This window comes from Pezoporus flaviventris, unplaced genomic scaffold, assembly GCF_033815535.1.
Source record: "Pezoporus flaviventris isolate CSIRO_AGI_PZ_B2104156 unplaced genomic scaffold, CSIRO_AGI_Pfla_v1 ptg000066l, whole genome shotgun sequence".
NCBI lineage: Eukaryota > Metazoa > Chordata > Aves > Psittaciformes > Psittacidae > Pezoporus > Pezoporus flaviventris.
In genome coordinates this window covers 10,374,826-10,387,881 of record NW_026892614.1, presented here as the reverse complement: position 1 = coordinate 10,387,881, position 13,056 = coordinate 10,374,826, and the positions used below count along the sequence as shown (strand labels likewise).

Here is a 13,056-nt window from a genome sequence, read left to right as displayed (position 1 = left end):
TGACACTAACATGCTTCTATACAGCTTTTCCTGTTGGATTGGGTGAGCCAGGTTTCTCATAAAAGAATATATAGTTTATGTTTGCCTCGTGGACTAAAAAGTGAACAGACATCCCTGAACATGCACCAATGAGACTCATTTCTAAAACAGAGAAGCTGCTGTTGCTGTAGTGGATCATTGTGCACTGGCTAATTAGCTGGATTCAACACCACATTCACCTGGCTGTTCTGATTTTGGACATGTTTCCGTTTGGCACCCTGTCAATGGAACAACATGTTCAGATCTCATCCATAATCTGTGCAGACATGCTTATGGTGTCTTTTGCTTTTAAATCAGAGGTTGATAACTAGCCTGTGTGCCTAGTAATTAAACAGCTTAATAAAATGACATGATATTGTTCATGTCATTTATAGCAGATGAGGGGGTTTGCAGCATAAAAATAACACCAAAATTGATGTTGCTGTTAGGGACAATACTCAGAATGAACTGGATCATAAAGACTGAGCTAAGCCCTCCTAAATTTGGAGGCCAGTTCAATTTGGGTAGGGCAGTGTGCTTCTGCTTCTATGAATTAACGTAAAACTTCATTTTTCATTCTCCTGAATGGGGCACTGCTCATCAGCACAGGAAGTAATTCAAACACGTGAAAGAAATCATTGATCACATCCATTTCTGTTGGTTTTTTATCCATGTAAGATGCTATTTCTCATGTCAAGTGTGTTTAAAAAGCAATGTATTTGAAAAGAAATCCTCACTGTGTTCGGGATGACAAGATCCAAATTGGACTAGTTAAACATTTGCCATCAGACACTTCAATTAATCTGATTTGTTTATCTTTTGTTTTCAAATTGTCAGTGGTATCCTGAATAGCACACTGACCACGTTTTACTTCTTCAAGCTTCAATGGTTATTTCCTTGTGGGTTATTATATAGGACGCTTTTATATTAATTAGCTTTGCTTTTAAATTTTTTTTGTTTCTTTAATTATAATATGTGCTTATTTAACCATGTCTGTTAAGGATATGCACTTAAAAACTCTTTCTTTAGTACTGTCCCACATTCTGCTCAGATAATTGATTCTTTCTGCGTGACATCATGTTGCTTTTCCTGCTCATATATCAGCTGTTATTTTTTCTTTCTCCCTTCCTCCCTCCTTATTTTTTTTCCTTTTCCCTTCTTTTCTCTTTTATTTTTCTTTTGTCTTCAGCCTGTTCTGCAAACTTGGAGTTCTTGTCAGGCATAGGATTTCACTGTTTGGTAAGGAGACCCTTGACAAATACTAGCATGGCAATCACTTGGTTTTCTTTGCCATTTTTGCATTGTGTTATGTGCTGCTTTGTTGCATGCTGCATGGCTGAAATGCATGGTCTTCACAGACCACTAATTGTTTAGGCTGATAGATCACAGAATTTGTTAGATGAAATAAAAAGCTTTGTAGTTACCAGTTTGGGTTTTTTTTTATTTAGTTGTCCGTGTGTCTTAACTAATACCTGGATTTCATTATCCTACCAAGGAATTTTGCTGAGTTAATTATAATTACTAATTTGTTATTTTATTTTAAATTGTTTGGGGAAAACAGAGCATCAGAACTGCACATTTGTATTGGAAAGTCATTAAGGACAATTTGTAGTGGGCTGAAATGCTTAGTTATGTTCTGTGGAATTCTTAAATATTCCCAGATGTGCTTGACTCCACATACGCATGTGTACTATCTTTCTCGTATTATGTGAATCTATCAGGAGCTCGGTGTTTGTCTTATACTATGTGAAAATCACTTAATTGAAGTATATTTGAAGTCTCTATCAAGTGCATATATTATATGCAGTGTGTGGCACAGTCATTTACTCTGCAATTTTTTCTTATGCCATGATGATAGGATAGTTGAAATAGTACATCATATGCATATATAGCTTCTGTGAGGGACGCATCGCAAACTTCAGCATCCGTGAACGTACCTAATTGGGTAATTATCTAGCAGATTAGAATTTGATTGAGATAACATGCATCTAAATCAATTCCTGCATATTTCATTCAATTTGAAGGGAAGGAACTCACTTGCTGCAGCAGTGTGGTGTTTAAAAAATCTTACAGACCATTATGAAAACCATTAAACTAAGAAGAAAGATTGGAAGTTATTTTGGGATATCGCTTTTAAATATATTTTGGGATGAGCTGAGTGGATTTGCCTGTAAAGCCAAAAGATCATAGGAGGAATGGAGTTATTTCTGCAGCTGTGTGGCATTGTTGCAGCTTTTTCTGAAGGGTGGAGTATGTCACAAACGTACACATAAGCTCTGGTTTATACCCCAGGTTGTTTCTTCAAAGAATGAACTAGCTCAGGTATACTATTAAAATTTTGCAAATCTTTTTTATTATTGTGTGAATTTATTTTTATGACTTTTTTTTCCCCTAAAATGAGTAACAGCTAAAGTGAAAAATCTAAGTCAATGTAACTTTCTTCAGTATTAAAGGAAAGATCTTTTCAATTCCACATCTCAGTTTGTTCATTTCCTGCTGTGTGGCTGGGTCCAAATGGTAGAAGGAGATAACATAAGATGGGATCAGATGAGTATTCACTATGACTACAGTTTTTACCTCCTTTCCTAGTGTACTATAACCAACAGAATACAAACCCCTTATGCCAACACAGAAGTTACTGTCATTTTTACGTGAGTTATGATGTAAGACTCTGGAGCATGGTTGTTTACTGTGGAACTACTAACGGAAGTCAAAGTTATCTTACAGTTTGCCTTACCATGACAGGGAATTACATCATGTTAGAAAACCTGATCAAAAGAGTTGCACTTACTCCAGCAGAGACAAGGACTGTATAGAAGAAGGGACAGCCTCTGAGCACAGCTGGGGCCTAGAAAGTTATTTCTGTGTTTTGGGGGCATCTTGAATGAGCAAGAGTTGCTTGATAATAACCTTTATGGATAGAGTAGGGGATTTGCTATAACTGAGAGCAACGTGCTGTATAGTTTTGCTATGTATTACTGTGTTCTGTATTACTGTGAATTTGAATGGCACTTCTGAAGACACAGCTGCATGTTTGAAAGTGATTAGTAAATTCATGTTGCTTAAGCTGTATATAGAAGTCTTGATAAAATGGGAAATTATGCAAGTCTTACAGAATGAATTTACACAGTTAATAGCATTTGATATCTAAGAGGGTCGCTGAGATTATGGAATTGTAATTTAGCATGGAATTATTATTTCTTTACACTGTGAAATAATTTACTGTTTGAGATCTGTAGGTGTGCATCAGTAAGACTACCGATTTACTTTAATTACTATTAGTGGGCTGAATTTGAAAGGTTTTAGTGAGTAATTTTGGTGAATTGAGCATTTGAATTTCTGTTTTCTCAATTTAAAACCCAAATTTGTATGACTAGTTTGATTCACATTTTATATTGTTTAAATATTCAGTAAGGCATTTTTTTTCTGGAATGGGTTGCCCAGAGAAGCTGTGGATGTCCCATCCCTGGCAGTGTTCAAGGCCAGGTTGGACAGGTCTTTGAACAACTGGGTCTAGTGGAAGGTGTCCCTGCCTGTGGCAGGGGGGTTGGAACTAGATGATCTTTAAGGTCCCTTCCAACCCAAACCAGTCTGTGATTCTATAAAAGTATGTGAGATTTTTTTTTTTTAATCTTTATATCAATAACACACAGTCATGAAATAAAAATTAGCTGGGTAAGGTAAGAAAGGCCTGGGTTTGCTCGCCCAGTTTGGGGAAATTAGAGCAATTAATCAGGGGAGTTCCTAAAAAAGAGCTAGAAGGCTTTTTCTTAATTCAGTCATCCTGAATTTATAAGTGTCTTTCCAGTAAGGCATCTTGGAATCTATATGCATTGCACTTTCACAATACAGCAGCAGTTCTTCCCACCTGATATAATATTACAGCTCCCTAGAATATGTAGGACTGCGCCTCAGATTATTAAAGAAACTCAGTTGTGCAGTTCATGTGATCAACTGTGTTTATAATACATGCTGAAAAGTGATCCAACTGTTAAGCTTATATTTATACTAGCTCCTGGGATACTTTTAGCCTCAAAACTCTTCAACTTATGTGGTTTAGTATTTGCATATGTCCAGCCCCTATATTTTTTTAGTTCTGTGAAGGGTTCCCATAAGGAACAGCTGTTGTTTCAGTTCTTATCCTATTGAGTTGTACTCACCACCTCCCCTTTCATGATACAAAGGAACTTTATATACTGCGTGTTCATTTCCACATCAGTGTTCTGTATCTAGTTTTTAGGCTTCTGAAAACTAGTAATATTTTTGATTAAAGAAAAAAAATAGTATTTTTAATTTAATGAAAGCATATATATACACTGTGAAATATTGACAATAGTAATAAAACCAGTTTCCTTAGAAACCCCTTTATTTTAGGTTTCATAGCTCAGTTTTTAAAAAAAAGATGGCCTTCTGAAATTTGCTGTTGACCTCAGGTTGGAAGCAAACTGATTCTTGAAATTTTCAGTTTAAAAGGATTTTTTTTTTTTTTTCAGCTGTGTCATTTTAAGGTAAAATATTTAAAATGCCTCTTTTGTGGGTTTTTGTTTTAGGAATACAGTGAAAGCAGCTGCATTCGTGACCCTGAAAAAGAGCAAGACACAGAATTTCCACTGAACCTAAACCTGTCTTTTATAGCAAATTGCATTTTCTAAGATTGCGTAACAAATCCTTCCTGAAGGAGACATTCCAGAAAAGAAGCCTCATGATAATTTTGCAAGTTTGGATTTAGTGTTACATGGCTAAACTCTAGAATGTCAATCCATTTAGACTGAATGGGGCTGCATTTATCGTGGTCGTTGAATCTGTCCATCCCAGTCTGTGGAACCTCCCACACTGCAGTGTCTGCTACCAGGATATGTCTAAAGCTTGTCTGGTTTTCAGAATAACTACATAAATTTGTGACCCTTCCATCTGGTTGCAGCATACAAAGTACCTGATTCCTGATAAATATATATTGCTCTTGAAATGTGTCTACATATTATAAATAAATCGCCAGTTAAAATTTTCAGGGGAGTAAGCACCTCTGTACTGCACTGTAGCATGCAGCGTATACACACCTGACTGACAAATATTAAAATGCTATTTCATGACAGTCTAATCCACAATCTAAGTCTGGGTTGCTTTGAGCATTTCCCTCTATCCCTCATATCATTAGAAAGTCCTGCAATATCTTCGTCAGCACTGGCGCTCATATCACTAGAGCAGTACAACAGTAAGGAAAAGAACAGGCGCTGGTAAAAACTTAATCTTTTGGGGTGGGTTTTTTGTAGGACATTTTTAGGCCACCTGAGCTCTCTCATCTGGTTGCTGTATCACTGCATGACCACTGGTGCGAAGAGGGTGGGGCTGCCTGGCTAGGGGCAGCCATGGAAGCTGTGGTTCAAGTTTGTTTAATCTACTGAGGTTGAACACCGCAATATTACCTCCTAATGTGATAGCACAGAACAGCATTCTCAGTGCTGTAATAAACCTTTCACTCCTTCCTTGCAATTTATCTTTAAAAATCTCTATTTCACTGAAATAGTTACTAATTTTAGTTGTACATTTGCCTGTATTTTCAAGTGGAATAACTACCAGTGGGAAAGTATAGCACACTGTGTGCAGATTACAGTATTTTCAGAAATCCATTTTAAAGAATTTGCTGCTGCCTTTTTTTTTTGTGAGAAAATGTAAATATTTTTAAGTGAGAAAAGATATTTTCATTTTTTGCAGAGATTTAGATTAAGTATTCATACATGTATTAAATAAACAGTGGATCAAATTTGCGTAGCTAAATCTGTTGATTTGAAAAGTGAACTTAGAGGGGGTTTGTACATAGCAACATCTTGGGATGTACGTATGCATATAAAGCATGTTGTGTGCCAGTTCTCTTTTTACATTCGTAAGTGTGAAAAAAACATATTATGGGAGATATATATTATGTCAGAGACTGTTACTCATGTGGGCCACACCTATTCTGCTATAAATGGCTGCAGCTCAGTGGTAACAGCAGGGAACTAACCTTTTTGATGACATTTTGTATAAATGTTCTCTTCCTGCAATAGCTTGCCAAAGTTAACAGCTTTTATGTTGCTTGAGAGGAGGAAGATATATGTTCCATAAACTTGAATCAATTAAAGCAAAACTAACAGAACTTAAATGAAAACCAGACAATACACTGCAGCTCTAATTAACCCCACATTTAAGTGCTTCCATCTTGATTGCCTCAGCTATTTTATGAGAGATGCTTTACTGCCTCTGGTTACTGCATATGTGTAAACAAGGCTAAGACAACAAACTGCATGTTTCTTAACTTGAATGTTAAAATTATGCAGAAGTTCAGTTGCACTTCTGCTATGTCATTTACTGTTTCATTAAAACAGGGAAAACAGCAGAGTGTAGGTATGCTATGCAGTATGCTCAGCTTAATTAGTGGATAATTTTCCTCCCTTGTTTAGGAAATGATGCAACGTCAATAGTCAACTGTCTTCACATACTGGGCCAGACCTTGGATGCAAGGTAATACAGAGTCTATTCTCTAAAATATGATGAAAATTACTCAAGAAACTAATGTTCAGTCAGATTTGGGCTACCTGTGTAAGGCTACAGAATTTCAAAACTCAAGAAGTTATATTACTGAAAATAATTCCCATTACAAAGTAGGTTAATTACTAGTTAATTACAATGATTTGGTAGAGCAGTATTGAAACTTACATTTACATGTCAATATTAACTTACAGATAAACTTCAGTTCAGATCAGTGGTGTCCATGGACTGCTGGCTATTAGCTCATCTCGCTTTAATCATGTGACCATCCAAAACCACAGTAACAGTATAAATATTTTGTTATTTTGCTTGTAAAAAAAATCAGGCATTAAATGCATATGAAATGCAGTAAATCTGTCTAATAGAATATTAGAAAAAAATTACATTGTCTTCATTGCAAAGTTAAGTTATTCACTGTCTAATTGGAACAAAACCCCCCACCTTTTACATTGAATTCATTGGTACTATTAAGTTAAATTAAGCTGCTTGAGCCATTGTGAGGTTCATGGATGTGACAGTATTAAAACATTGGAGGGTAGTGTGTTGCTTTGGATTAACTGTACAGTCAACTACCTGTGCTGATAGCTGAATTGTAGATCTTTCCAGTTGTGAAACAAAACATAGTAGTTTAAACGACCTCTGTGGTAATTTAAGAAAACTTTTATTCACTTTGAATTTACTCTCAAAAAATTGGCTGCATTACTTATAGGTAGTTCTTTTTCTCAGCATCTTTGCAGTGGGTTAATTGAACAGATTTTATTTTCCATTTGCCATGGGGTAGACTCATGATCATGTCATTAGTATGGTTCAGCTGTTGCACTGTAATCATTTAGGTTGCAATATTTGGGGGTTTTGTCATAAATTGTGCATGCTGTATACATGGAATACAGATACAGGTGGAGGTCACCAATTCAGCTCTTGGTAGAGATGTAAAAGTAATGCCAAAATGGGACTTAGGGAGTCATGGAGGTTACATGAAAGTTTGAAAATATTGACATTATTACTGTATGTATTCGCTCTGTCAAACAAAAAAGCAAACCTGGACTGTCATTGAATTTATAAAAGAATTTTGCCTGTATTTATTTTACACATGCCTACATAGATACTTTCCTTAAATGAAGGATCTCTGTAACTGAGGTAGTTAAACAAGGTAATAATTTTCCTGGATTATACCATTCCATAACTGATTATGGTGTTATAGTTATGTAATCAATGCACTTATTTATTTTATTTAGATACTTTAAACATATTTGGTTGGTTTTAATCACTCCTTTCTGATGTCCTTAATCTGAAGGCAGAAATATGACTGTCATGTTTAGGAAGACTTTCTGAGCTCTAGCTTGAAATAGTTCTTTTCTTCCTAGAGTTATAAATTGCGGACTTATTAATTCTTTTTTGTTAGGGCTTTTTTCTTTTTTTTCCCCTCTGAAGGCAACTGAATCAGTTAACTTATACATTTAAAAGGACTTTATTTTTTCAGTGGGGAATCAGATGCAATTGCCTTATGTTCTGCAGGAAATCTGTGAAATGCTTTTCAGTAGGTTTTCTGCTATGAGAAGATTTTACAATATCAGAAGATGAAAGATTTTTTTCTTCAGATCTTTATTTTCAATTTCATATAAACCAAGACTAGGCTTTATTCCATGCTTGTCTAATAGCATATTCTTTTTTTATTTTTCTGCATTCCATATACAGGACTGTGATGAAAACTGGTCTGGAATCTGTTAAGATGGCATTGAGAGCGTTTTTGGACAATGCTGCTGAGGATCTGGAGAAAACAATGGAAAATCTTAAGCAAGGCCAATTTACACACAGCAGAATCCAGCCAAAGGGAGTTACACAAATCATTAATTATACCACAGTTGCTCTCCTTCCAGTGCTATCTTCATTATTTGAGCATATTGGACAGCACCAGTTTGGGGAAGATTTGATTTGTATGTATTAATCTGAAGTGCCATGCCACTAAAACATCTATAGTGTCATGTAGTAAGCACTACTAGACTCTCAGCTTTATTAGAGAAGACAAGTCCTTTTGACATAATTTTAATTGATTTAATCAAACGTTTACTGTAATCAACCTAGAATATTCTGTAGATTTAATAGACTGTGTAAATATTAGAACAGATGTGGCTGTATTTAGGCAGTCAGTAGTCTCAAGTTTGGATATAACTTTACCATAGATTTAGTGTGACCTTTTTTTTTTTTTTCTGTGAAAAGTTACTTTGTGTAAGTTAATTTGTCTTTGCTCTGTCTATAAATGAGGTTATACTGTGAGAATGATGTTATTCTATCATCCATGCACCTTGATTTACTTTTGGTTAGCAGGGAATTTGGGTGGGTACAGCTTAGATCCAAAGACTGGAAGAAGCTCCTGAAGAATTCAGTGAGTGGAGAAGGGAATGTTTATGAGACTGTATATGAGATTTCTGTAGAGATTTTGATTATGGCAGATTTAATGTCCTTTATTTTCCCACATCCATTCTCTACAAGACAAAATTTTGCAGTCTGCAAAACAGAACTTCAATTTCATATATTTTAGGAACTCTACATGAATTCTGTTGTCCAGACTGCACTAAAGAAAGCAATTCTGTTCTGTGTGGCTAAGTCAGTTATGAACTTAACTGAAAGAAGGACCTTGAAGAAAAGGATATCTAATTACAGTTTTTCTCATTTTAGAATTTTGAAAAGTGTCATTTAAAATAGCATTAAGGGAACTGTTTTTTGAAAATTTGGAGTTGTACCGATGAATTTGAATTTGATGAAGTGTAAATGTCTACTTTTCTCATTAAATTAATTTTATAAAATTCAGGAGGCTGGGACAGTATCCAGAGAAAGTCATCTCTGGGGTTCACAGCATCACTTGTTCATCATAAACCACTTTTTCATACATCGAGATGTTCATGCCTTCTACCATTTTTCCTCTGGTATTGCATGTTTTGGAACTTAATACTTAGCCTCTGATACTTTGTCACTCAAGTTGGTATTCCTAATCAGCTATTCTGCACACATCACACTGGTGTCAAACACCCAATTTGGGATTCATAAACTGAGAAATAATATTTAATTTAAATTGTGCCTATTTATTTTGTCTAGAGCATAGTTGGAAAGGCTAATTTTTCTTACAAACTACTTTTTTCATCTTGTTAAGAATAAGATTGACTAGTCTGATGGCAAGCATCTTGAGCTGGTGCTTATACCTAATACTATTACTGTATGTACAGAGTAGTCCATGATGTGATCATGTACAAAGGCTGGGTCAGTGTACATGAAGTACATGCTGGAAAAGCATTTTTTTCAAAGAGATGTTAAGATTATTCTCCCAATTTTGTGACTGAAACATTTGATAATTTCAAAACATGCTTTGGTGAAGTATTCGTAAGAACTAAAGGATTATTTTTCTAATCCTTTCTCAGTCTGAAGTATAAATTAAGTACATGCTATTAACTTGTATCTCTGTCTAAATTTTAAAATATCTAAATGGTTATTAAAAGAATTAAATATCTGTTTAACAGGATTGCTTATCTTTTGTAATATATTTTATACAGTGGTGTTACATTTGTAAATTGATTTGTTCGTTAATATTTTTTTTTCCACTTAGAGCACTTTACTTGATTTGCCATGAAACTTTAAGTGCTACAGACAAACTAGAAAAGATTCACTGACATTTTTTATTAAATTAATAAATTCTCAGATTATTCAATTAGATGTTATCTGTAAAGAGTTGGTATGCCATTAATTTCAGAAAATGATTGCCCTAGTGAAGTACATTTACCACCTCAGCTGGTAACTTGGTACTGGAGTAAATGGAAGTTTTGAGTAAAGACTGTAGGGCTGAGTGGTCAGAAGTCTTTGTATTTAGAGAGTGATTTTTGTGGGTTGCTTTTGGTAACTTAATAGTATTAGTTCAGTTACTGTCAAAAGACACTTATTTTAGTTCTACAGAAATATATTGCAATGAAAAATCTCTTCATATCTGTGATTTTTTTTCTTCTCTTTAGTGGAAGATGTTCAGGTCTCCTGTTACAGAATACTGGCCAGTTTATATGCTCTGGGAACCAGCAAGAGTATCTATGTAGAGCGGTAAGAAGAAAAAGTGTTCCTCTATTTTTAAAATTTGTGGTTATGTTTAGCTTCATGAATATGCAGTCCAGAGAAGAATGTAGGAAAAGATGGTTGGAAAAGATTGTTGTTGGAAAGATATCTTAGAGACAAAAGGTGGTCAGATATTAAGTGGAATGCAGCTGCATGTATACACTGATATGCATTGTTGGCTTTCTGGTGGGCTGGGAGGGCACACTGCTGGCTCATGTTCAGTTTCTCATCGACCAACACCCCTTCTCTGCAGGGCTGCTCTGAATCTCTTCTCTGCCCAACCTGTAGCTGTGCTTGGGATTGCCTTGACCCAAGTGTAGGGCCTTGGCTTTGTTCAACTTCATGAGGTTGGCATTGGCCTACCTCTCAGGCGTGTCCAGGCTTTTTCTGGACGGCATTCCTTCCTTCCAGCGTATCAACTGAACCACACAGCTTGGTGTCGTCGGCAAACTTGCTGAGGGCGCACTCAATCCCACTGTCCATGTTGCTGACAAAGACGTTGAACGGGATCAGTCCCAGCACCAACCCCTGAGGGGCACTACTTGCTACCCTGTCTCAGATTGGACATTGAGCCATTCACCGTTGATCTAGAAAAAATATGAGTTCCTAAAAAAAAAAAAACAAGCCAAACCCCAAAAAACCTGAAGATGAATCTTGTTGCATCATTTGATCAGTTTGGAGCCCTTTTTCCTTTACTTAGCAGTTCACAGAATTGCTGGATTTCTCTCAACTGTATGGCTCAGCTTCAGCAGCTAAGGATTTTTTCCATATCTAAAGACTTGCTCTGATCAACTGAATTGGAAATCAAAGAATAGTTTTAAATGTCCCCTGAAAGGCCCTAAGTGGAGTGCCATGATCAGTTACTTCTTCATAGAGGAAGGCTTTTTACAATTTTGACACACTCAAGAAATTTTAGTTATCAAATAAATGTCATATTTCAAGAGATTGGAACAATGTTTTTGTGCAAGATCTGTCAGAGTTATTGATCATTAGAAACAGTTCTCCACTCTCTGAAAAACTTGACTTTCATGCTAGATCAGGGTCTGAAATTACTTCAGACAAGCAAAATGAGAGTTGTATTTGGTCTCTCGGTCTGTTCAGTAGCTTTTTCTTAACAGGAGAGATTACAAAGACAGTAAAACTGAGAGGAAAGCAATAGAACAAACCACAGTTATGATGACTTTGGCTTTTCCCTGCATGTTCCTCATTTGCTCTCAGCTAAGCAGGCCACCTTTGACATTTTATATCTTAACATTTCGTTCATGTACTAGCAGTACTAGTTTGCTGGATTTGTTTCTATAACCTGTTCTTGTGTTAATGATCCTAATAATGTAGTGACTTATCTCTTTAAAGACAAACTCATCTTAGAACAAAAATGAGGCTGGTATACAACTATCCTGAGGTGCACTCAGTCATCAAAGATGTGTATCCTTAACAATGTTTGTTAATTCACAGGCAACGATCAGCACTAGGAGAATGCTTAGCTGCTTTCTCAGGTGCCTTTCCAGTGGCTTTTTTGGAAACTCATTTGAACAAGCATAATATCTACTCCATTTACAATACCAAGAATGCAAGAGACAGAGCAGGTATTTCCAGAAACTCACGTGATGGCTATGAAAACACAATTTCACTATAAATGCTACTTGCCTTAATACATATATTTTTGCATGTATTTTATAGTGCAAGAATTTTCTTGTAATCTCTTGGTTGTATTTCTTTCCAAAATCAGTCAGCTAAGTCTGTTAAAATATTTTTTTTAATGTTTCTAAAGATAACCAATGTTTTCATTTTGAGATACCATGCAAAAAATACCACTTTGGAATCAATTTATTGAATGGACTTTGCACATTTTTGGTATCTGAGATGTTTTATATTTGATGATAAAATTATGTAACTCTAGTGCCTCAGTTTCTGTATGCAATATTGGATCCTAAATCGTACATACTTGCAATTGAAGGAAGTTACCTTTGCCTGTATTAAGTACATACTATACCCTTAGAAAGTGAATACACTGCAGAGGAGTATGTAAATCTTTGTTTGAAATACAAGACAGTACAGATACATTCTAGTAACATTATGTATATTTTGCATACCGCTGTGTTCCATTATGAAACTCTTGATGTTTCTTATGGTAAAACACAATTGTTGAATAAGGTCATGCACAGTACTTGCTCCTCTGGTAGAGAAGTTACATCAAAAACTCTACAAACTCTGCTTTAAGGAGACTGTGATGGCTATATAAAATGTATTTGGGTCTGAGTAGAAGGGACTGGTTTTGAAAAACACTAGCCTGAGGCTATGTAGGTACAAACACGTGGATTTACATATTGCAGGCTAAATGTTCAATATATAGATACTTGTGTGTGTGATTGTATGTGTACGTCCAGATGTTAGATACTGAAGAGCTCACAGTTGTGGTTA

At 35.6% G+C, this 13,056-nt stretch overlaps 1 protein-coding gene across 5 annotated transcripts in view; it reads left to right on the top strand.

Annotated features, from left to right (window-relative positions):
* RYR2 (ryanodine receptor 2) overlaps nt 1–13,056 on the top strand; it is a 380,332-nt gene that overhangs the window by 291,124 nt on the left and 76,152 nt on the right. For all 5 annotated transcript variants that reach the window (XM_061471193.1, XM_061471190.1, XM_061471195.1 and 2 more), the window contains 5 exons: nt 1,208–1,257; nt 6,456–6,516; nt 8,239–8,477; nt 10,542–10,623; nt 12,091–12,221. In XM_061471193.1, the coding sequence (XP_061327177.1) occupies nt 1,208–1,257; nt 6,456–6,516; nt 8,239–8,477; nt 10,542–10,623; nt 12,091–12,221 (563 nt within the window). The remainder of the gene's footprint in view (nt 1–1,207; nt 1,258–6,455; nt 6,517–8,238; nt 8,478–10,541; nt 10,624–12,090; nt 12,222–13,056) is intronic.